Source organism: Panulirus ornatus, chromosome 4 (genome assembly GCF_036320965.1).
Source record: "Panulirus ornatus isolate Po-2019 chromosome 4, ASM3632096v1, whole genome shotgun sequence".
Taxonomy (NCBI): domain Eukaryota; kingdom Metazoa; phylum Arthropoda; class Malacostraca; order Decapoda; family Palinuridae; genus Panulirus; species Panulirus ornatus.
The window spans coordinates 90287889-90313238 of NC_092227.1; the positions used below are offsets into that span (position 1 = coordinate 90287889).

At 42.2% G+C, this 25350-nt stretch overlaps 1 protein-coding gene across 1 annotated transcript in view; it reads left to right on the forward strand.

Moving 5' to 3' along the window:
• The window catches only part of LOC139764912 (uncharacterized), a 567165-nt gene that overhangs the window by 73992 nt on the left and 467823 nt on the right, over nt 1-25350 (forward strand). Inside the window, exons 5-6 of the mRNA XM_071691991.1 lie at nt 7326-7398; nt 18229-18452. Coding sequence (XP_071548092.1) covers nt 7326-7398; nt 18229-18452 — 297 coding nt within the window. The remainder of the gene's footprint in view (nt 1-7325; nt 7399-18228; nt 18453-25350) is intronic.

A 25350-nucleotide genomic window follows, 5' to 3' on the forward strand; every position in this document is an offset into this window, starting at 1 on the left:
TCAAACTCACCTCCCAATTGACTTGACCCTCAACCCTACTGTACCTAATAACCTTGCTCTTATTCACATTTACTCTTAACTTTCTTCTTCCACACACTTTACCAAACTCAGTCACCAGCTTCTGCAGTTTCTCACATGAATCAGCCACCAGCGCTGTATCATCAGCGAACAACAACTGACTCACTTCCCAAGCTCTCTCATCCCCAACAGACTTCATACTTGCCCCTCTTTCCAAAACTCTTGCATTTACCTCCCTAACAACCCCATCCATAAACAAATTTAACAACCATGGAGACATCACACACCCCTGCCACAAACCTACATTCACTGAGAACCAATCACTTTCCTCTCTTCCTACACGTACACATGCCTTACATCCTCGATATAAACTTTTCACTGCTTCTAACAACTTTCCTCCCACACCATGTATTCTTAATACCTTCCACAGAGCATCTCTATCAACTCTATCATATGCCTTCTCCAGATCCATAAATGCTACATACAAATCCATTTGCTTTTCTAAGTATTTCTCACATACATTCTTCAAAGCAAACACCTGATCCACACATCCTCTACCACTTCTGAAACCACACTGCTCTTCCCCAATCTGATGCTCTGTACATGCCTTCACCCTCTCAATCAATACCCTCCCATATAATTTACCAGGAATACTCAACAAACTTATACCTCTGTAATTTGAGCACTCACTCTTATCCCCTTTGCCTTTGTACAATGGCACTATGCACGCATTCCGCCAATCCTCAGGCACCTCACCATGAGTCATACATACATTAAATAACCTTACCAACCAGTCAACAATACAGTCACCCCCTTTTTTAATAAATTCCACTGCAATACCATCCAAACCTGCTGCCTTGCCGGCTTTCATCTTCCGCAAAGCTTTCACTACCTCTTCTCTGTTTACCAAATCATTTTCCCTAACCCTCTCACTTTGCACACCACCTCGACCAAAACACCCTATATCTGCCACTCTATCATCAAACACATTCAACAAACCTTCAAAATACTCACTCCATCTCCTTCTCACATCACCACTACTTGTTATCACCTCCCCATTAGCGCCCTTCACTGAAGCTCCCATTTGCTCCCTTGTCTTACGCACTTTATTTACCTCCTTCCAGAACATCTTTTTATTCTCCCTAAAATTTAATGATACTCTCTCACCCCAACTCTCATTTGCCCTTTTTTTCACCTCTTGCACCTTTCTCTTGACCTCCTGTCTCTTTCTTTTATACATCTCCCACTCAGTTGCATTTTTTCCCTGCAAAACTCGTCCAAATGCCTCTCTCTTCTCTTTCACTAATACTCTTACTTCTTCATCCCACCACTCACTACCCTTTCTAATCAACCCACCTCCCACTCTTCTCATGCCACAAGCATCTTTTGCGCAATCCATCACTGATTCCCTAAATACATCCCATTCCTCCCCCACTCCCCTTACTTCCATTGTTCTCACCTTTTTCCAATCTGTACTCAGTCTCTCCTGGTACTTCCTCACACAGGTCTCCTTCTCAAGCTCACTTACTCTCACCACCCTCTTCACCCCAACATTCACTCTTCTTTTCTGAAAACCCATACAAATCTTCACCTTAGCCTCCACAAGATAATGATCAGACATCCCTCCAGTTGCACCTCTCAGCACATTAACATCCAAAAGTCTCTCTTTCGCACGCCTGTCAATTAACACGTAATCCAATAACGCTCTCTGGCCATCTCTCCTACTTACATAAGTATACTTATGTATATCTCGCTTTTTAAACCAGGTATTCCCAATCATCAGTCCTTTTTCAGCACATAAATCTACAAGCTCTTCACCATTTCCATTTACAACACTGAACACCCCATGCATGTATACCAATTATTCCCTCAACTGCCACATTACTCACCTTTGCATTCAAATCACCCATCACTATAACCCGGTCTCGTGCATCAAAACCACTAACACACTCATTCAGCTGCTCCCAAAACACTTGCCTCTCTTGATCTTTCTTCTCATGCCCAGGTGCATATGCACCAATAATCACCCACCTCTCTCCATCAACTTTCAGTTTTACCCATATTAATCGAGAATTTACTTTCTTACACTCTATCACATACTCCCACAACTCCTGTTTCAGGAGTATTGCTACTCCTTCCCTTGCTCTTGTCCTCTCACTAACCCCTGACTTTACTCCCCAGACATTCCCAAACCACTCTTCCCCTTTACCCTTGAGCTTCGTTTCACTCAGAGCCAAAACATCCAGGTTCCTTTCCTCAAACATACTACCTATCTCTCCTTTTTTCACATCTTGGTTACATCCACACACATTTAGGCACCCCACTCTGAGCCTTCGAGGAGGATGAGCACTCCCCGCGTGACTCCTTCTTCTGTTTCCCATTTTAGAAAGTTAATACAAGGAGGGGAGGGATTTCTGGCCCCCCGCTCCCGTCCCCTCTAGTCGCTTTCTACGACACGCGAGGAATACGTGGGAAGTATTCTTTCACCCCTATCCCCAGGGATAATATACATATATATATACATATACACATACACACACATACACATACATACGCACATATACACACACACACACATACATATATATACATATGAAAAATGTAAGAAACAATTTAGAAAACTGAAACTTCTAGCTTGAAATGAATGAAAAAAATGAATGTCACATAATGGTTCAACCTCTGGCTATGGAAAAAAGGAAATGTATAATTTATTTACACAAACGTCAATAGCAGTTCTCATCAATTTAACCACTGTATCAATAAGCTTCAATGTCTAAGCTACATTTTTCTCCAATTTCACTATTTTCCTTCACATTTTCAATTGTGTCTGAAGGTTCTACTTCAAGTTGAGTGGGAGATGTATAAAAGAAAGAGACAGGAGGTCAAGAGAAAGGTGCAAGAGGTGAAAAAAAGGGCAAATGAGAGTTGGGGTGAGAGAGTATCATTAAATTTTAGGGAGAATAAAAAGATGTTCTGGAAGGAGGTAAATAAAGTGCGTAAGACAAGGGAGCAAATGGGAACTTCAGTGAAGGGCGCTAATGGGGAGGTGATAACAAGTAGTGGTGATGTGAGAAGGAGATGGAGTGAGTATTTTGAAGGTTTGTTGAATGTGTTTGATGATAGAGTGGCAGATATAGGGTGTTTTGGTCGAGGTGGTGTGCAAAGTGAGAGGGTTAGGGAAAATGATTTGGTAAACAGAGAAGAGGTAGTGAAAGCTTTGCGGAAGATGAAAGCCGGCAAGGCAGCAGGTTTGGATGGTATTGCAGTGGAATTTATTAAAAAAGGGGGTGACTGTATTGTTGACTGGTTGGTAAGGTTATTTAATGTATGTATGACTCATGGTGAGGTGCCTGAGGATTGGCGGAATGCGTGCATAGTGCCATTGTACAAAGGCAAAGGGGATAAGAGTGAGTGCTCAAATTACAGAGGTATAAGTTTGTTGAGTATTCCTGGTAAATTATATGGGAGGGTATTGATTGAGAGGGTGAAGGCATGTACAGAGCATCAGATTGGGGAAGAGCAGTGTGGTTTCAGAAGTGGTAGAGGATGTGTGGATCAGGTGTTTGCTTTGAAGAATGTATGTGAGAAATACTTAGAAAAGCAAATGGATTTGTATGTAGCATTTATGGATCTGGAGAAGGCATATGATAGAGTTGATAGAGATGCTCTGTGGAAGGTATTAAGAATATATGGTGTGGGAGGAAAGTTGTTAGAAACAGTGAAAAGTTTTTATCGAGGATGTAAGGCATGTGTACGTGTAGGAAGAGAGGAAAGTGATTGGTTCTCAGTGAATGCAGGTTTGCGGCAGGGGTGTGTGATGTCTCCATGGTTGTTTAATTTGTTTATAGATGGGGTTGTTAGGGAGGTAAATGCAAGAGTTTTGGAAAGAGGGGCAAGTATGAAGTCTGTTGGGGATGAGAGAGCTTGGGAAGTGAGTCAGTTGTTGTTCGCTGATGATGCAGCGCTGGTGGCTGATTCATGTGAGAAACTGCAGAAGCTGGTGACTGAGTTTGGTAAAGTGTGTGGAAGAAGAAAGTTAAGAGTAAATGTGAATAAGAGCAAGGTTATTAGGTACAGTAGGGTTGAGGGTCAAGTCAATTGGGAGGTGAGTTTGAATGGAGAAAAACTGGAGGAAGTGAAGTGTTTTAGATATCTGGGAGTGGATCTGGCAGCAGATGGAACCATGGAAGCGGAAGTGGATCATAGGGTGGGGGAGGGGGCGAAAATTCTGGGGGCCTTGAAGAATGTGTGGAAGTCGAGAACATTATCTCAGAAAGCAAAAATGGGTATGTTTGAAGGAATAGTGGTTCCAACAATGTTGTATGGTTGCGAGGCGTGGGCTATGGATAGAGTTGTGCGCAGGAGGATGGATGTGCTGGAAATGAGATGTTTGAGGACAATGTGTGGTGTGAGGTGGTTTGATCGAGTGAGTAACGTAAGGGTAAGAGAGATGTGTGGAAATAAAAAGAGTGTGGTTGAGAGAGCAGAAGAGGGTGTTTTGAAGTGGTTTGGGCACATGGAGAGGATGAGTGAGGAAAGATTGACCAAGAGGATATATGTGTCGGAGGTGGAGGGAGCAAGGAGAAGAGGGAGACCAAATTGGAGGTGGAAAGATGGAGTGAAAAAGATTTTGTGTGATCGGGGCCTGAACATGCAGGAGGGTGAAAGGAGGGCAAGGAATAGAGTGAATTGGAGCGATGTGGTATACCGGTGTTGACGTGCTGTCAGTGGATTGAATCAAGGCATGTGAAGCGTCTGGGGTAAACCATGGAAAGCTGTGGAGGTATGTATATTTGCGTGTGTGGACGTATGTATATACATGTGTATGGGGGGGTTGGGCCATTTCTTTCGTCTGTTTCCTTGCGCTACCTCGCAAACGCGGGAGACAGCGACAAAGTATAAAAAGAAAAAAAAATATTTATATTTATTTATTTTGCTTTGTCGCAGTCTCCCGCGTTAGCGAGGAAGCGCAAGGAAGCAGACGAAAGAATGGCCCAACCCACCCACATACACATGTATATACATACACATCCCCACACGCAAATATACATACCTATACATCTCAATGTACACATACATATACACACACAGACATACATATATACACATGTACATAATTCATACTGTCTGCCTTTATTTATTCCCATTGCCACCTCGCCACACATGGAATAACAACCCCCTCCCCCCTCATGTGTGCGAGGTAGCGCTAGGAAAAGACAACAAAGGCCACATTCGTTCACACTCAGTCTCTAGCTGTCATGTAATAATGCACCGAAACCACAGCTCCCTTTCCACATCCAGGCCCCACACAACTTTCCATGGTTTACCCCAGATGCTTCACATTCCCTGGTTCAATCCATTGACAGCACGTCGACCCCGGTATACCACATTGATCCAATTCACTCTATTCCTTGAACTCCTTTCACCCTCCTGCATGTTCAGGCCCCGATCACTCAAAATCTTTTTCACTCCATCTTTCCACCTCCAATTTGGTCTCCCACTTCTCCTCGTTCCCTCCAGCTCTGACACATATATCCTCTTGGTCAATCTTCCCTCACTCATTCTCTCCATGTGACTAAACCATTTCAAAACACCCTCTTGTGCTCTCTCAACCACACTCTTTTAATTTCCACACATCTCTCTTACCCTTACTTTACTTACTCGATCAAACCACCTCACACCACATATTGTCCTCAAACATCTCATTTCCAGCACATCCACCCTCCTGCGCACATCTCTATCCATAGCCCACGCCTCGCAACCATACAACATTGTTGGAACCACTGTTCCTTCAAACATACCCTTTTTTGCTTTCCGAGATAATGTTCTCGACTTCCAAACATTCTTCAAGGCTCCCAGAATTTTTGCCCCCCTTTATTATTATGTTTATATTTATGATAGAGTTGATAGAGATGCTCTGTGGAAGGTATTAAGAATATATGGTGTGGGAGGCAAGTTGTTAGAAGCAGTGAAAAGTTTTTATCGAGGATGTAAGGCATGTGTACGTGTAGGAAGAGAGGAAAGTGATTGGTTCTCAGTGAATGTAGGTTTGCGGCAGGGGTGTGTGATGTCTCCATGGTTGTTTAATTTGTTTATGGATGGGGTTGTTAGGGAGGTGAATGCAAGAGTTTTGGAAAGAGGGGCAAGTATGAAGTCTGTTGGGGATGAGAGAGCTTGGGAAGTGAGTCAGTTGTTGTTCGCTGATGATACAGCGCTGGTGGCTGATTCATGTGAGAAACTGCAGAAGCTGGTGACTGAGTTTGGTAAAGTGTGTGAAAGAAGAAAGTTAAGAGTAAATGTGAATAAGAGCAAGGTTATTAGGTACAGTAGGGTTGAGGGTCAAGTCAATTGGGAGGTGAGTTTGAATAGAGAAAAACTGGAGGAAGTGAAGTGTTTTAGATATCTGGGAGTGGATCTGGCAGCGGATGGAAACATGGAAGCGGAAGTGGATCATAGGGTGGGGGAGGGGGCAAAAATTCTGGGAGCCTTGAAGAATGTGTGGAAGTCGAGAACATTATCTCGGAAAGCAAAAATGGGTATGTTTGAAGGAATAGTGGTTCCAACAATGTTGTATGGTTGCGAGGCGTGGACTATGGATAGAGTTGTGCGCAGGAGGATGGATGTGCTGGAAATGAGATGTTTGAGGACAATGTGTGGTGTGAGGTGGTTTGATCGAGTAAGTAACGTAAGGGTAAGAGAAATGTGTGGAAATAAAAAGAGCGTGGTTGAGAGAGCAGAAGAGGGTGTTTTGAAATGGTTTGGTCACATGGAGAGAATGAGTGAGGAAAGACTGACCAAGAGGATATATGTGTCGGAGGTGGAGGGAATGAGGAGAAGAGGGAGACCAAATTGGAGGTGGAAAGATGGAGTGAAAAAGATTTTGTGTGATCGGGGCCTGAACATGCAGGAGGGTGAAAGGAGGGCAAGGAATAGAGTGAATTGGAGCGATGTGGTATACCGGGGTTGACGTGCTGTCAGTGGATTGAATCAGGGCATGTGAAGCGTCTGGGGTAAACCATGGAAAGCTGTGTAGGTATGTATATTTGCGTGTGTGGACGTATGTATATACATGTGTATGGGGGTGGGTTGGGCCATTTCTTTCGTCTGTTTCCTTGTGCTACCTCGCAAACGCGGGAGACAGCGGCAAAAAAAAAAAAAAAAAAGAAAAAAAAAAAAAAATTATGTCTTCATGCCTTGTATGCATTTACTTCAGTACACCAGCTATCATTATATCTGTATTTGTGTTGATTTTGCACCTCTTATAGCTTTTTGAATCATTAATAAGAGCATTTTTATATTCTTCACAGGGTGTAATGAACATTTTGAAGAAGGTTTCCCAGAATGAGAAAGTATACATTGTTGTAGGAAACACAGGACAAGGTAAATACAACATGGAATCATCTGTTATGATCTCTTACTAAGAAGAGATTATTGGAACATGCCCAAAGTAGGAACAGATCTTCAATTTATTTCTAATGTGAAGAGTGGTGCATAAATCAGTAATTCATTGGTTGTGAAAATCATTATATTTACATGAAATAGGGATTCTTTTTGAAGCTGAAGGTCTGTTATTAGGAACATTCTAATCCCTTGATTTGAATATGTAATCCTAGTGGTATGATTCTTGTTTTGTAAAGCAATCATTGAGATTATTGGCCAACAACAATACTTTCAGATGAACTTTCTGCATGAAACTACTATGCCCTTAAAGAATCTCTTCTACTCACCATGATCTCTATATATTTCTGCAGAACTATCCAGCAGGATATATAATTATCTCTGCTCAAATTCTTCTTTGACCTCATTTCCTTAATGTAAGACTTTGTCTCTTGGCTTCTGTTCTATTCCTTGACCTCTGTCCATCCTCTTTATAGCATATTCTCTGTGTATTTACCTAATTTTACTGTTTAGGGGGTGGGGTTGATTCATTACTTATGGAGACCACTTTCATCAATTTTTGATATCATCTTACAACTTTTTTACATTTTTCTTTATTCTTCATCCCACCACTCACTACTCTTTCTAATCTGCCCACTTCCCATGCTTCTCATGCCACAAGCATCTTTTGCACAAGCCATCACTGCTTCCCAAAATACATCCCATTCCTCCCCCGCTCCCCTTACATCCTTTGTTCTCACCTTTTTCCATTCTGTACTCAGTCTCACCTGGTACTTCCTCACACAAGTCTCCTTCCCAAACTCACTCACTCTCACCACTCTCTTCACCCCAACATTCTCTCTTCTTTTCTGAAAACCTCTACAAATCTTCACCTTCGCCTCCACAAGATAATGATCAGACATACCTCCAGTTGCACATCTCAGCACATTAACATCCAAAAGTCTGTCTCTCACATGCCTATCAATTAACACATAATGTAATAACACTCTCTGGCCATTTCTATACTTATGTATATCTCTCTTTTTAAACCACGTATTCCCAAATCACCAGCCTTTTTCAGCACACAAGTCCACAAGCTCTTCACCATTTCCATTTACAACACTGAACACTGCATTCCCTCAACTGCCCCATTAACTCACCTTTGCATTCAAATCACCCATCACTATAACCCTGTCTCGTACATCAAAACTACTAACACACTCACTCAGCTGCTCCCAAAACACTTGCCTCTTATGATCTTTCTTCTCATGCCCAGGTGCATATGCACCAGTAATCACCTATCTCTCTCCATCCACTTTCAGTTTTACCCATATCAATGTAGAGTTTACTTTCTTACACTTTCACATACTCCCACCACTCCTGTTTCAGGAGTAGTGCTACTCCTTCCCTTGCTCTTGTCCTCTCGCCAACCCCTGACTTACTCTCAAGACATTCCCAAACCACTCTTCCCCTTTTCCCTTGAGCTTCGCTTTGCTCAGAGCGAGAACATCCAGGTTCCTTTCCTCAAACATAGTACCTATCTCTCTTTTTTTTCTCATCTTGGTTACATTCACACACATTTAGACACCCCAATCTGAGCCTTCGAGAAGGATGAACACTCCCTGCGTGACTCCTTCTTCTGTTTCCCCTTTTAGAAAGTTAAAAAGTTAGAAGTGAAAGAGAAGAGAGAGGCATTTGGATGATTTTTGCAGGGAAATAATGCAAATGACTGGGAGATGTATAAAAGAAAGAGACAGGAGGTCAAGAGAAAGGTGCAAGAGGTGAAAAAGAAGGCAAATGACAGTTGGGGTGAGAGAGTATCATTAGATTTTAGGGAGAATAAAAAGATGTTTTGGAAGGAGGTAAATAAAATGCATAAGACAAGAGAACATCAGTGAAAAGGGCATATGGGGAGGTGATAACAAGTAGTGGTGATGTGAGGAGATGGAGTGAGTATTTTGAAGGTTTGTTGAATTTGTTTGATGATAGAGTGGCAGATATAGGGTGTTTTGGTGGAGGTGGTGTGCAAAGTGAGAGTGTTAGGGAGAATGATTTGGTAAACAGGGAAGAGGTAGTAAAAGCTATGCGGAAGATGAAAGCCAGAAAGGCAGCGGGTTTGGATGGTATTGCAGTGGAATTTATTAAAAAAGGGGGTGACTGTGTTGTTGACTGGTTGGTAAGATTATTCAGTGTATGTATGACTCATAGTCAGGTGCGGATGCTTGCATAGTGCCATTGAACAAAAGTAAAGGGGATAAGAGTGAGTGCTCAAATTACAGAGGTATAATTTTGTTGAGTATTCCAGGGAAATTATATGGGAGGGTATTGATTGAGAGGGTTAAGGCATGTACAGAGCATCAGATTGGGGAAGAACAGTGTTGTTTCAGAAGTGGTAGAGGATGTGTTGATCAGGTGTTTGCTTTGAAGAATGTATGTGAGAAATACTTAGAAAAGCAAATGGATTTGTATGTAGCATTTATGGATCTGGAGAAGGCATATGATAGAGTTGATAGAAATCCTCTGTGGAAGGTATTAAGAATATAGGGTGTGGGAGGCAAGTTGTTAGAAGCAGTGAAAAGTTTTTATCGAGGATGTAAGGCATGTGTACGTGTAGGAAGAGAGGAAAGTGATTGGTTCTCAGTGAATGTAGGTTTGCGGCAGGGGTGTGTGATGTCTCCATGGTTGTTTAATTTGTTTATGGATGGGGTTGTTAGGGAGGTGAATGCAAGAGTTTTGGAAAGAGGGGCAAGTATGAAGTCTGTTGGGGATGAGAGAGCTTGGGAAGTGAGTCAGTTGTTGTTCGCTGATGATACAGCGCTGGTGGCTGATTCATGTGAGAAACTGCAGAAGCTGGTGACTGAGTTTGGTAAAGTGTGTGAAAGAAGAAAGTTAAGAGTAAATGTGAATAAGAGCAAGGTTATTAGGTACAGTAGGGTTGAGGGTCAAGTCAATTGGGAGGTGAGTTTGAATGGAGAAAAACTGGAGGAAGTGAAGTGTTTTAGATATCTGGGAGTGGATCTGGCAGCGGATGGAACCATGGAAGCGGAAGTAGATCATAGGGTGGGGGAGGGGGCGAAAATTCTGGGAGCCTTGAAGAATGTGTGGAAGTCGAGAACATTATCTTGGAAAGCAAAAATGGATATGTTTGAAGGAATAGTGGTTCCAACAATGTTGTATGGTTGCAAGGCGTGGACTATGGATAAAGTTGTGCGCAGGAGGATGGATGTGCTGGAAATGAGATGTTTGAGGACAATGTGTGGTGTGAGGTGGTTTGATCGAGTAAGTAACGTAAGGGTAAGAGAGATGTGTGGAAATAAAAAGAGCGTGGTTGAGAGAGTAGAAGAGGGTGTTTTGAAATGGTTTGGGCACATGGAGAGAATGAGTGAGGAAAGATTGACCAAGAGGATATATGTGTTGGAGGTGGAGGGAACGAGGAGAAGAGGGAGACCAAATTGGAGGTGGAAAGATGGAGTGAAAAAGATTTTGTGTGATCGGGGCCTGAACATGCAGGAGGGTGAAAGGAGGGCAAGGAATAGAGTGAATTGGAGCGATGTGGTATACTGGGGTTGACGTGCTGTCAGTGGATGGAATCAGGGCATGTGAAGCGTCTGGGGTAAACCATGGAAAGCTGTGTAGGTATGTGTATTTGCGTGTGTGGACGTATGTATATACATGTGTATGGGGGTGGGTTGGGCCATTTCTTTCGTCTGTTTCCTTGTGCTACCTCGCAAACGCGGGAGACAGCGACAAAGCAAAAAAAAAAAAAAAAAAAAATTTATATATGCGTGTGTGGGTGTGTATGTATATATATATATATGTGTATGTAGGTGGGTTGTGCAATTCTTTTGTCTGTTTCCTTGCGCTACCTCACTAACACGGCAGACAGCAACAAAGTATAATAAAATGATAGATACATATGTGAGTAGGTGAGATTGCCAGACAGTGTTGCTGGATTGTATGTTAATTGATAGGCATGTTAAAGAGAGACTTATGAAGGTTGATTTGCTGAGAGAGCCAGATGAAGGGATGTTTGATCAATATTTTGTAGAGATGAAGGTGAAGATTTGTTAAGGTTTTCAAAAAAGAAGAGAGAATGTTAGGGAGAAGAGAGAGGCGATTGGATGATTTTTGCAGGGAAGTAGTGCAAATGATTTGGTGATATATGAAAGAAAGTGGCAGGGGGTCAAGAGAAATGTGCAAGAGGTAAAAAAGAGGGCAAATGAGAGTTAGGGTGGGAGAGTATCATTAAATTTTAGGGAGTTTAAAAAGATGTTTTAGAAGGAGGTAAATGAAGTGTGGAAGACAAGAGAACAAATGGGAGCATCAGTGAAGGGGACAAAAGGGTAGGTGATATCAAGTAGTGATGAAGTGAGGAGATGGAGTGAGTATTTTGAAGATTTGTTGAATGTGTTAGATGAAAGAGTGGCAGATATAAGGTGTTTTGGTCAGGGTTTGATAAACAGATGAGAGGGAGTGAAAGCTTTGAGGAAGATGAAGGCTGGCAAGGCAGCAGGTTTGGATGATATTGCTGTGGAATTTATTAAAAGAGGAAGTGACTGTGTTGTTGATTGGTTAAAAAGGATATTCACTGTATGTATGGATCATGGTAAAGTACCTGAGGATTGGCAGAATGCATGCATAGTGCCACTGTACAAAGGCAAAGGGGATAAAGGTGATTGTTCAAATTACAGAGGCATAAGTTTGTTGAGTATTCCTTGGAAATTATATGGGAAGGTATTGATTGAGAGTGTAAAGGCATGTACAAAGCATCAGACTGGGGAAGAGTAGTGTTGTTTCAGAAGTGTAGAGGATGTGCAGATCTGGTGTTTGCTTTGAAGAATGTACATGAGAAATACTTTGAAAAACAGTTGGATTTGTATGTAGCATTTATGGATCTGGAGAAGGCATATAATAGAGTTGATAGAGATGCTTTGTGGAAGGTTTTGAGAACATATGGCATGGGAGGCAAGTTGCTAGAAGCCAGTGAAAAGTTTGTACCAAGGATGTAAGGCATGTGTACAAGTGAGGAGAGAGGAAATTGATTGGTTCCCAGTGAATGTCGGATTGTGGCGGTGGTGCGTGATGTTTCCATGGTTATTTAATTTGTTTATGAATGGGGTGGTTAGGGAAGTGACTGCAAGAGTTTTTGGAAAGAGGAGCAAGTATGCTGTTTGTTGTGGATGAGAGGGCTTGGGAAGTGAGTCAGTTGTTGTTCGCTGATGATACAGCACTGGTGGATGATTCGGGTGGGAAACTGCTGAAGTTGGTGGCTGAGTTTGGCAAAGTGTGTGAAATAGTCAAGTTGAGAGTAAATGTGAATATGAGCAAGGTTATTAGGTTCAGTGTTGTTGGACAAGTTAATTTGGAGGTAAGTTTGAATGGAGAAAAACTGGAGGAAGTGATGTGTTTTAGATATCTAGGAGTGGACTTAGCAGTGGATGGAACCATGAAGGTGGAAGTGAGTCACAGGGTGGGGGAAGGGGCAAAGGTTTTGGGAGTGTTGAAGATTGTGTGTAAGGCGAGTACATTGTCTCGGAGAGCAAAAATGGGTATGTTTGATGGAATAGCAGTTCCAATAATGTTGGAATGAAAGAATTTATATGGGAGGGTATTGATTAAGCAGGTAAAGGCATTGCTGAGCATCAGATTGGGGAAGAGGAGTGTGGTTTTAGAAGTGGTAGAGGATGTATGGAACAGGTGTTTGCTTTGAAGAATGTATGTGAGAAATACTTAGAAAAACAGATGGATTTGTATGTAGCATTTATGGATCTGGAGAAGGCATATGATAGGCTTCATAGAGGTGCTTTGTGGAAGGTATTTTATTATATATTTATTTTGCTTTGTTGCTGTCTCCCGCGTTTGCGAGGTAGCGCAAGGAAACAGACGAAAGAAAATGGCCCAACCCACCCCCTTACACAATGTACACACACACATGCCCACACACGCAAATATACATACCTATACATCCCAATGTACACATATATATACACACACAGACACATACATATATACCCATGCACACAATTCACACTGTCTGCCCCTATTCATTCCCATCGCCACCTCGCCACACATGGAATACCATCCCCCTCCCCCTCATGTGTGCGAGGTAGCACTAGGAAAAGACAACAAAGGCCCCATTCGTTCACACTCAGTCTCCAGCTGTCACGCAATAATGCCTGAAACCACAGCTCCCTTTCCACATCCAGGCCCCACACAACTTTCCATAGTTTACCCCAGACGCTTCATATGCCCTGATTCAATCCACTGACAGCACGTCAATCCCGGTATACCACATCGATCCAATTCACTCTATTCCTTGCCCTCCTTTCACCCTCCTGCATGTTCAGGCCCCAATCACACAAAATCTTTTTCACTCCATCTTTCCACCTCCACTTTTGGTCTCCCACTTCTCCTCGTTCCCTCCACCTCCGACACATATATCCTCTTGGTCAATCTTTCCTCACTTATTCTCTCCATGTGCCCAAACCATTTCAAAACACCCTCTTCTGCTCTCTCAACCACGCTCTTTTTATTTCCACACATCTCTCGTACCCTTACATTACTTACTCGATCAAACCACCTCACACCACACATTGTCCTCAAACATCTCATTTCCAACACATCCACCCTCCTGCGCACAACTCTATCCATAGCCCATGCCTCGCAACCATACAACATTGTTGGAACCACTATTCATTCAAACATACCCATTTTTGCTTTCCGAGATAATGTTCTCGACTTCCACACATTCTTCAAGGCTCCCAGAATTTTCGCCCCCTCCCCCACCCTATGATTCACTTCCGCTTCCATGGTTCCATCCGCTGCCAGATCCACTCCCAGATATCTAAAACACTTTACTTCCTCCAGTTTTTCTCCATTCAAACTTACCTCCCAATTGACTTGACCCTCAACCCTACTGTACCTAATAACCTTGCTCTTATTCACATTTACTCTTAACTTTCTTCTTTCACACACTTTACCAAACTCAGTCACCAGCTTCTGCAGTTTCTCACATGAATCAGCCACCAGCGCTGTATCATCAGTGAACAACAACTGACTCACTTCCCAAGCTCTCTCATCCACAACAGACTTCATACTTGCCCCTCTTTCCAAAACTCTTGCATTCACCTCCCTAACAACCCCATCCATAAACAAATTAAAATTAAACAACCATGGAGACATCACACACCCCTGCCGCAAACCTACATTTACTGAGAACCAATCACTTTCCTCTCTTCCTACTCGTACACATGCCTTACATCCTCGATAAAAACTTTTCACTGCTTCTAACAACTTGCCTCCCACACCATATTGTGGAAGGTATTAAGAGTATATGGTGTGGGAGGTAAGTTGCTAGAAGTAGTGAAATGTTTTAATCAAGGATGTAAGGCATGTGTACAAGTAGGAAGAGAGGAAAGTGATTGGTTCCCAGTGAATGTCGGTTTGCAGCAGGGGGTGCGTGATGTCTCCATGGTTGTTTAATTTGTTTATGGATAGGGTGGTTAGGGAGGTGAATGCAAGAGTTTTGAAGAGAGAGGCAAGTATGCAGTCTGTTGTGGATGAGAGGGCTTGGGAAGCAGTGAGTCAGTTGTTGTTCACTGATGATATAGCTCTGGTGGCTGATTCAGGTGAGAAACTGCAGAGGCTGGTGACTGAGTTTGGTAAAGTGTGTGAAAGAAGAAAGCTGAGAGTAAATGTGAATAAGAGCAAGGTTATCAGGTTCAGTAGGATTGAGGGACGAATTTTATTGGGAGGTAAGTTTGAATGGAGAAAAAATGGAGGAAGTGAAGTGTTTTAGATATCTGGGAGTGGATTTGGCACCCAATGGAACCATGGAAGTGGAAGTGAGTCACAGGGTGTGGGAGGGGGCAAAGGTTTTGGGAGAGTTGAAGAATGTGTGGAAGGTGAGAACATTGTTTCGGAGAGCAAAAATGGGTATGTTTGAAGGAATAGTGGTTTCAACATTGTTATATTGTTGCGAGGCATGGGCTATAGATAGGGTTGTGGGGAGGAGGGTGGATGTGTTGGAACTGAAATGTTTGAGGACAATATGTGGTGTGAGGTGGTTTGATCAAGTAAGTAATGATAGGGTGAGTGAGATGTGTGGAAATAGAATGAGTGAGGTTGAGAGAGCAGAAGAGGGTGTTTTGAAATGGTTTGGACACATGGAGAGAATGAGTGAGAAAAGATTGACAAAGAGGGCATAAGTGTCAGAGGTGGAGGGAAGAAGGAGAAGCAGGAGACCAAATTGGAGGTGGAAAGATGTAATTAAAAAGATTTTGAGTGATTGGGGCCTGAACATACAGGAGAGTGAAATTTATGCAAGGAATAGAGTGAATTAGAATGATGTGGTATACCGGGGTCAATGTGCTTTCAGTGGATTGAACCAGGGCATGTGAAGCATCTGGGGTAAACCATGGAAAGGTCTGTGGGGCCTTTTAGGTGGAAAGGTGGCTGTGGCTTTAGTGCATTACACATGACAGGTAGAAACTGAGTGCAAATGAATGTGGCTTTTTTGTGTTTTCTTGGTGCTGCCTTGCTGGAGGAGGGGGTGAGGGGGCGGATGCTATTTCATGTGTGGTGGGGTGGCAACAGGAACGGATGAAGGCAGCAAGTATGAATATGTACATGTGTGTATATGTATATGTCTGTGTATGCATATGTATGTATACATTGAAATGTATATGGAATGTATGTGCATGTGTGGGTGTTTATGTATATACATGTGTATGTGGGTGGGTTGGGCCATTCCTCGTCTATTTTCTTGCACTACCTCGCTAACGTGGGAGACGGTGATTAAGTATGATATAATATATATAAATGAATATATTATACATAATCGCTGCTTCCCACATCAGTGAGGTAGCGACAGGAAACAGACAAAGAATAGCCCAGTCACTCGTATACTTTTATATATACATGAACGCCCATATACACACATAAACATACATATGCATATCAACATATGCATACATATACATACACATACACAGACATATACATACATACACATTTACATATTAATACCTGCCTGCCTTCATCCGTTCCTGTCGCTACCCTGCTCCACAGGAAAATGGCATCACTACCTCACTGAAGAATGGGGTAGCGCCCAGAAAACAGACATAAAAGGCCTTATTCATTCACACTCAATCTCTAGCTTTCATGTGTAACGCACCATATCCACATCCAGGCCTCAGAGACCTTTCCATGGTTTACCCCATGAGCTTCACATGCCCTGGTTTGGTCCATTGACAGCACATCGACCCTGGTATACCACATCATTCCAATTCACTTTATTCCTTGCCTCTCACCCTCCCGTATGTTAAAGCCCCGATTGCTCAAAATCCCCTTCACTCCATCCTTCCACCTCCAATTCGGTCTCCCACTTCTTGTTCTCTCCACCTCTGACACGTATCCTCTTTGTCAATCTTTCCTCACTCATTCTCTCCATGTGTCCAAGCCATTTCAATACCCTCTTCTACTCTCTCAACCACACTCTTTTTACCACACATCTCTTTTACCCTTTCATTACTTACTCAAAATACCTCAAACCACATATTGTCCTCAAACATTTCATTTCCAACACATCCACCCTCCTCTGTACAACCCTATCCATGGCCCATGCCTCACAACCATATAATATTGTTGGAACTACTATTCCCTCAGACATACCTATTTATGCTCTCCGAGATAACGTTCTCTCCTTCCACACATTCTTCATCTCTCCCAGAGCCTTTTCCCCTTCCCACTCCCTATGACTTGCTTCCACTTCCATGGTTCCATTTCCTGCTAAGCCCACTCCCAGATATCTGAAACGCTTCACTTCCTTCAATTTTTTTCAATTCAAACTTGCATCCCAATTAACTTGTTCTTCAACCCTATTGAACCTAATAATGTTGCTGTTATTCACATTTACTCTCAATTTTCTCCTTTCACACACTTTTCCAAACTCATCCAAACTCACTTACCAACTTCTGCAGTTTCTCACTCGAATCAGCCACCAGAGCTGTATGATCAGTGAATAACATCCGACTCACCTTCCAGGCCCTCTCATTCCCAACAGACTGCATACTCACTTCTCTCTCCAAAACTCTTGCATTCATCTCCTTAACCCCTCCCAATCCATAAACAAATTAAAGAACCATGGGGACATGACACACCTCTGCCACAGACCAACCTTCACTGGGAACCAATCACTCTTTTCTCCTCCTACTCCTACATATGCCTTACATCATTGGTAAAATCTTCACTGGTTCTAGCAGTGTACCTCCGTCACCATATACTCTTAAGACCTTCCATAAAGCATATCTATCACCCCTATCATATGCTTTCTCCAGTTCCATAAATGCTACATACAAATCCATTTGTTTTTCTAAGTATTTCTTACACTTATTTTTCAACACAAACACCTGATCCATATTTCCTCTACCCCTTCTGAAACCACACTGCTATTCTGCAATCTGATGCTCTTTACATGCCTATACCCTCTTTGTCAGTACCCTCCCATACAATTTCCCAGGAATACTCAAGAAACTTATGCCTCTGTAGTTTGAAGACTCACCTTTATGGATGTTGGGATTTTATTGTGCATTTTTAGTACTTGCCAAAGTTGTAGGTATTTGATTTTTTGATTATACACATTTATATTCAGAATTAGAGTAAAGGAACTCTTGATGATTAACCCTTGTTTTTTTTTATGTAGGAATTCTAAAAAAGATATGAACACACATGTTTATAAAAATTAAATAGGTAGTGTCTATTTCAGATGACTAACTGCAGTAAGATAAGGACATCATCTAATTATGTATGCTAAATTATAATGTTTTCCTGCAGGAGTATATAAAGAAGATGGGCCTTACACCATTTACATCAGCACTAATCTTGTAAAGGAGTTCTACATTATTCATGTAAGATCACCATTGGTTATGGGAGCCAATGTTAGCCTTAGCCGAGCAATTGAAGTATTTGAACAGATGGCCATCAGTTACCAAGGATATGAATATCTTCATGCCCTTCTGGACCACTGGAAATTAGTTGCAAATGTTTCCATCAGAAATGTAAGTATGAAACATATTGATTTTTTTCATGCATTACATGCAGGGAAAAGAATAGGAGCAAATCAAGTGAGTAAAAGGGAATTAGATATAGACAGGTAATTTAGCTTCAGAAATTTTGAGTCGCCAAAGTACTTTTTAAGGCTGAATTCAATTGCCTAGATATACGAGAGGCTGTGGATAATCTTCCACATTTTATTTGAATCTAATTTTTTTTTTTTTTTTTTTTTTTTTTTTTTTTTTTTTGCTTTGTCGCTGTCTCCCGTGTTTGCGACGTAGCGCAAGGAAACAGACGAAAGAAATGGCCCAACCCACCCCCATACACATGTATATACATACATCCACACACGCAAATATACATACCTACACAGCTTTCCATGGTTTACCCCAGACGCTTCACATGCCCTGATTCAATCCACTGACAGCACGTCAACCCCAGTATACCACATCGATCCAATTCACTCTATTCCTTGCCCTCCTTTCACCCTCCTGCATGTTCAGGCCCCGATCACACAAAATCTTTTTCACTCCATCTTTCCACCTCCAATTTGGTCTCCCACTTCTCCTCGTTCCCTCCACCTCCGACACATATATCCCCTTGGTCAATCTTTCTTCACTCATTCTCTCCATGTGCCCAAACCATTTCAAAACACCCTCTTCTACTCTCTCAACCACGCTCTTTTTATTTCCACACATCTCTCTTACCCTTACGTTACTTACTCGATCAAACCACCTCACACCACACATTGTCCTCAAACATCTCATTTCCAGCACATCCATCCTCCTGCGCACAACTCTATCCATAGCCCACGCCTCGCAACCATACAACATTGTTGGAACCACTATTCCTTCAAACATACCCATTTTTGCTTTCCGAGATAATGTTCTCGACTTCCACACATTCTTCAAGGCTCCCAGGATTTTCGCCCCCTCCCCCACCCTATGATCCACTTCCGCTTCCATGGTTCCATCCGCTGCCAGATCCACTCCCAGATATCTAAAGCACTTCACTTCCTCCAGTTTTTCTCCATTCAAACTTACCTCCCAATTGACTTGACCCTCAACCCTACTGTACCTAATAACCTTGCTCTTATTCACATTTACTCTTAACTTTCTTCTTTCACACACTTTACCAAACTCAGTCACCAGCTTCTGCAGTTTCTCACATGAATCAGCCACCAGCGCTGTATCATCAGCGAACAACAACTGACTCACTTCCCAAGCTCTCTCATCCCCAACAGACTTCATACTTGCCCCTCTTTCCAAAACTCTTGCATTCACCTCCCTAACAACCCCATCCATAAACAAATTAAACAACCATGGAGACATCACACACCCCTGCCGCAAACCTACATTCACTGAGAACCAATCACTTTCCTCTCTTCCTACACGTACACATGCCTTACATCCTCGATAAAAACCTTTCACTGCTTCTAACAACTTGCCTCCCACACCATATATTCTTTATACCTTCCACAGAGCATCTCTATCAACTCTATCATATGCCTTCTCCAGATCCATAAATGCCACATACAAATCCATTTGCTTTTCTAAGTATTTCTCACATACATTCTTCAAAGCAAACACCTGATCCATACATCCTCTACCACTTCTGAAACCACACTGCTCTTCCCCAATCTGATGCTCTGTACATGCCTTCACCCTCTTAATCAATACCCTCCCATATAATTTACCAGGAATACTCAACAAACTTATACCTCTGTAATTGGAGCACTCACTCTTATCCCCTTTGCCTTTGTACAATGGCACTGTGCATGCATTCGGCCAATCCTCAGGCACCTCACCATGAGTCATACATACATTGAATAACCTTACCAACCAGTCAGTAATACAGTCACCCCCTTTTTTAATAGATTCCACTGCAATACCATCCAAACCTGCTGCCTTGCCAGCTTTCATCTTCCGCAAAACTTTTACTACCTCTTCTCTGTTTACCAAATCATTTTCCCTAAGCCTCTCACTTTGCACATCACCTCGACCAAAACACCCTATATCTGCCACTCTATCATCAAACACATTCAACAAACCTTCAAAATACTCACTCCATCTCCTTCTCACATCACCACTACTTGTTATCACCTCCCCATTTGCGCCCTTCACTGAAGTTCCCATTTGCTCCCTTGTCTTACGCACTTTATTTACCTCCTTCCAGAACATCTTTTTATTCTCCCTAAAATTTAATGATACTCTCTCACCCCAACTCTCATTTGCCCTCTTTTTCACCTCTTGCACCTTTCTCTTGACCTCCTGTCTCTTTCTTTTATACATCTCCCACTCAATTGCATTTTTTCCCTGCAAAAATCGTCCAAATGCCTCTCTCTTCTCTTTCACTAATAATCTTACTTCTTCATCCCACCACTCACTACCCTTTCTAATCAACCCGCCTCCCACTCTTCTCATGCCACAAGCATCTTTTGCGCAATCCATCACTGATTCCCTAAATACATCCCATTCCTCCCCCACTCCCCTTACTTCCATTGTTCTCACCTTTTTCCATTCTGTACTCAGTCTCTCCAGGTACTTCCTCACACAAGTCTCCTTCCCAAACTCACTTACTCTCACCACCCTCTTCACCCCAACATTCACTCTTCTTTTCTGAAAACCCATACAAATCTCCACCTTAGCCTCCACAAGATAATGAATCTAATATTATGTGTAAAAACTTGATTTGATTGATGATAACACTGGTCAACAAACTTTTAACTTTTGCTTTGTTTCATGATCTAAAATAGATGGACCTTGTAGTACTTTTCTTGCTGAATTTGAATATCTTTTTAGAATTTTTTGATCATGTATGGTTCTTAAGTGACAGAACAATTAAATTTTACTATAAATGCATATTATTCATAGAGAAGGCTGGTATTACACTTAAAAACTTACCAAATATTCAAGGTTATTAAGTTCAGTAGGGGTGAGGGACAGATAAATTGGGATATAAGCTTGAAGGGAGAAAAATTGGAGAAAGTGGAGTGTTTTAAATATCTGGAGTGGACTTAGCAGTGAATGGAACCATGGAAGTGGAAGTAAGTCACAGGGTGGGGTAGGGGATGAAGGTTTTGGGAGCAATGAAGAATGTGTGGAGGGAGAGAATATTATCTGAGAGAGAAAAATGGGTGTGTTTGAAGGAATAGTAGTTTTAGTAATATTATATGGTTGCGAGGCATGGGCTATAGATAGGGTTGTACGGAGGAGGGTGGATGTGTTGGAAATGAAATGTTTGAGGACAGTTATGTGGTGTGAGTTGGTTTGATTGAATAAGTAATAAAAGGGTAAGAGAGATCTGTGGTAATAAAAAGAGTGTGGTTGAGAGAGCAGAAGATGGTGTGTTGCAGTGGTTTGGACATGTGGAGAGGGTGAGTGGGTAGAGATTGACTAAGGATATATGTGTCAGATGTGGAGGGAACGGGGATAAGTGGGAATGACCAAATTGGAGATGGAAGGATGGAGTGATAAAGATTTTGAGCGATCGGTGTCTGAACATACAGGAAGGTGAGAGGCATACAAGGAATAGAAGGAATTGGAACGATGTGGTATACCAGGGTCAACGTGCTGATAATGGACTGAACCAGGGCATGTGAAAAGTCTGGGGTAAATGATGGGAAGGCCTGTAGGGCCTGGATGTGGATAGGGGGATGTTGTTTTGGTGCATTTCACATGACAGCTAGAGACTGAGTGTGAATGAATGGGGCCTTTTTTGTCTGTTTCCCAAGAGCTACCTCACTGAAGCAGGGGATAGTGATGCGGTCTTCTGTGGGTCGCGATAGCAACAAGAATGGATAAAAGGCAAGCAAGTATGAATGTGTATATGTGTATATATGTTTATGTCTGAATATGTCAATGTGCTGTATATGGATTGAACCAGGGCATGTGAAGCGTTTAGAGTAAACCATGGAAAGTTTTGTGGGGCCTGGATATGGAAAGGGAGCTGTGGTTTCGGTGCATTACACATGACAGCTAGAGACTGAGTGTGGACGAATGTGGCCTTTGTTATCTTTTCTTAGCGCTACCTCATGTGCACGTGGGGTGAGAGGGGAATGCTATTTCATGTGTGGCGGAGTGGTGACAGGAATGGATGAATCTAGCAAGTGCGAAAATGTACATTTGTACATATGTATGTCTGTGCATGTATATGTATATGTACGTTGAAATGTATAGGTATGTATATGTGCGTGTGTGGGCATTTATGTATATTCACGTGTATGTGGGTAGGTTGTGCCATTCTTTTGTCTGTTTCCTTGTGCTACTTCGCTAAAAGGGAGACAGTGACTAAGTATATTAGATAATAAATAAATAGTCTGTGTATGTGTGTGTATATGTGTATATGTTGATATGTATATGTATGTATGTATGGAACCATGGAAGTGGAAGTGAGTCACAGGGTTGGGGAGGGGGCAAAGGTTCTGGGAGCATTGAAGAATGTGTGGAAGGTGAGAACTTTATCTCGGAAAGCAAAAATGGCTATGTTTGAAGGAATAGTGTTTCCAACAATGTTATATGGTTGTGAGGCATGGGCTATAGATAGGGTTGTGTAGAGGAGGGTGGTTGTGTTGGAAGTGAGATGTTTGAGGACAATGTGGTGTGAGATGGTTTGATCGAGTAAATAATGAAAGGGTAAGAGAGATGTGTGGTAATAAAAAGAGTGTGGTTGAGAGAGCAGAAGAGGGTGTATTGAAATGGTTTGGTCACATGGAGAGAATGAGTGAGGAAAGATTGACAGAGAGGATATATGTGTCATAGGTGGAGGGAACGAGAAGCAGGAGACCAAATTGGAGGTGGAAGGATGGAGTGAAAAAGATTTTGAGCGATCAGGGCCTGAACATACAAGAGGGTGTAAGATGTGCAAGAAATAGTGAATTAGAACGATGTGGTACACTGGGGTCAACATGCAGTCATTGGATTGAACCAGGGCATGTGAAGTGTCTGGGGTAAACCATGGAAAGTTTTGTGGGGCCAAGATGTGGAAAGGGAGCTGTGGTTTCGGTGCATTACACACGACAGCAAGAGTCTGAGTGTGGACAAATGTGGCCTTAGATGTCCTTTACTGGCGTAACCTCGTGTGCATGCGGGGGAAGGGGGTGTCATTTCATGTGTGGCAGGGTGGTAGTGGGAATGGATCAAGGCAGCACTCCCCTCCTTACCACGCTCTTCTCCCTAGCTTCCTTCTAACATTTGTTCCTTTACGTTTGACCCTTCAATCTGTTTCTTTCCCATTGGATGCTGCTATACCCTATGAATATGTGCATGTGTATATTGTATATGTGTGTATGTATATGTATGTATACGTTGAAATGTATAGGTATGTATATGTGTGTATGTGGACGTGTATGTATATACATGTGTATGTGGGTGGGTTGGGCCATTCTTTCGTCTGTTTTCTTGCGCTACCTCACTAACACGGGAGACAGCGACAAAGTATAGTAATGATGATAATAATGTATGTGTGCGTGTATGGGCATTTATGTATATACATGTGTGTATGAGTTGATGAGCCATCTCCTTCTCTCTTAATCACTACCTGATTTTACTTACCCACTTGCACCCTTCACCAATGTTCCCATTTGCTATCTTGTCTTACACATGTTATTTACCTCCTTCCATAACTTCTTTATATTCTCTCTAAAATTTAATGATACTGTCTCACCCAACTCTCATTTGCCCTCTTTTTCACCCTTTGCACTTTTATCTTGACTTCCTTCTTTCTTTTATACATCTCCCATTCATTTGCACTACTTCCCTGCAAGTATCATCGAAACTCCTCTCATTTTCTGTTTCACTGATAAACTTACTTCTTCCTTCCACCACTCACTACCCTTTCTAATCTACCCACCTCTCACCTCGCTCATGCCACATGCATCTTTTGCGCAAGCCATCGCTACTTCCCATAATACATCCCATTCCTCACCACTCCCCTCACATCATTTGCTCTCACCTTTTGCCAATTTACACTCTGTTTCTTCTGGTACTTCCTCACACAAATCTCCTTTCCATGCTTACTTACTCTCACCACTCTCATCTCCCCAATGTTTTCTCTTCTTTTCTGAAATCCTCTACAATATTTACCTTCGCCTCCACAAGATAGTGGTCAGACATTCCTCCAGCTGCACCCCTGAGCACATTAACATCCAAATGTCTCTCTTTTACACGCCTATCAATTAACATGCATATACTTGTGTATCTCTCTTTTTAAACCAGGTATTCCCAATCACCATACTTTTTTCAGCACACAAATCCACAATCTCTTCACCATTTCTGTTACAACACTGAACAACCCATGTACACCAATTAGACCCTCAACTACTGCATTACACACCTGTTCATTTAAATCACCCCTCAGTATAACCTGGTCTCGCACATGAAAGCTGGTAACATACTCACTCAGCTGCTCCCAAAACACTTTCCTCTCATGATCTTTTTTCTCACAACCAGGAACATAGGCACCAATAATCACCATTCTCTTTCCATCCAGTTTCAGTTTTACCCACATCAATCTAGAAGTTTCTTTCTTACATTCTATCACCTACTCCCACAAATCCTGCTTCAGGAGTAGTGCTACTCCTTTTGCTCTTGTATGCACACCAGCCCCTGACTTTACTCCCTAAGACTTTCCCAAACTACACTTCTGCTTTACCCTTAAGCTTTGTTTCACTTAGAGCCAGAACATCCAGGTTTCTCACCTCATACATACTACCTCTCTCTCCTTTCTTCCTCATCTTGGTTACATCCACACACATTCAGATACCCCCAGTCTGAGCCTTCGAGGAGGATGAGTAGATATAAGGTGTTTTGGTTGGTGTGATGTGCGAAGTGAGAGGGTCAGGGAGAATGGATTTGTGTGTAGCCGTTATGGATCTGGAAAAGGCTTATGATAGGGTTGACAGAA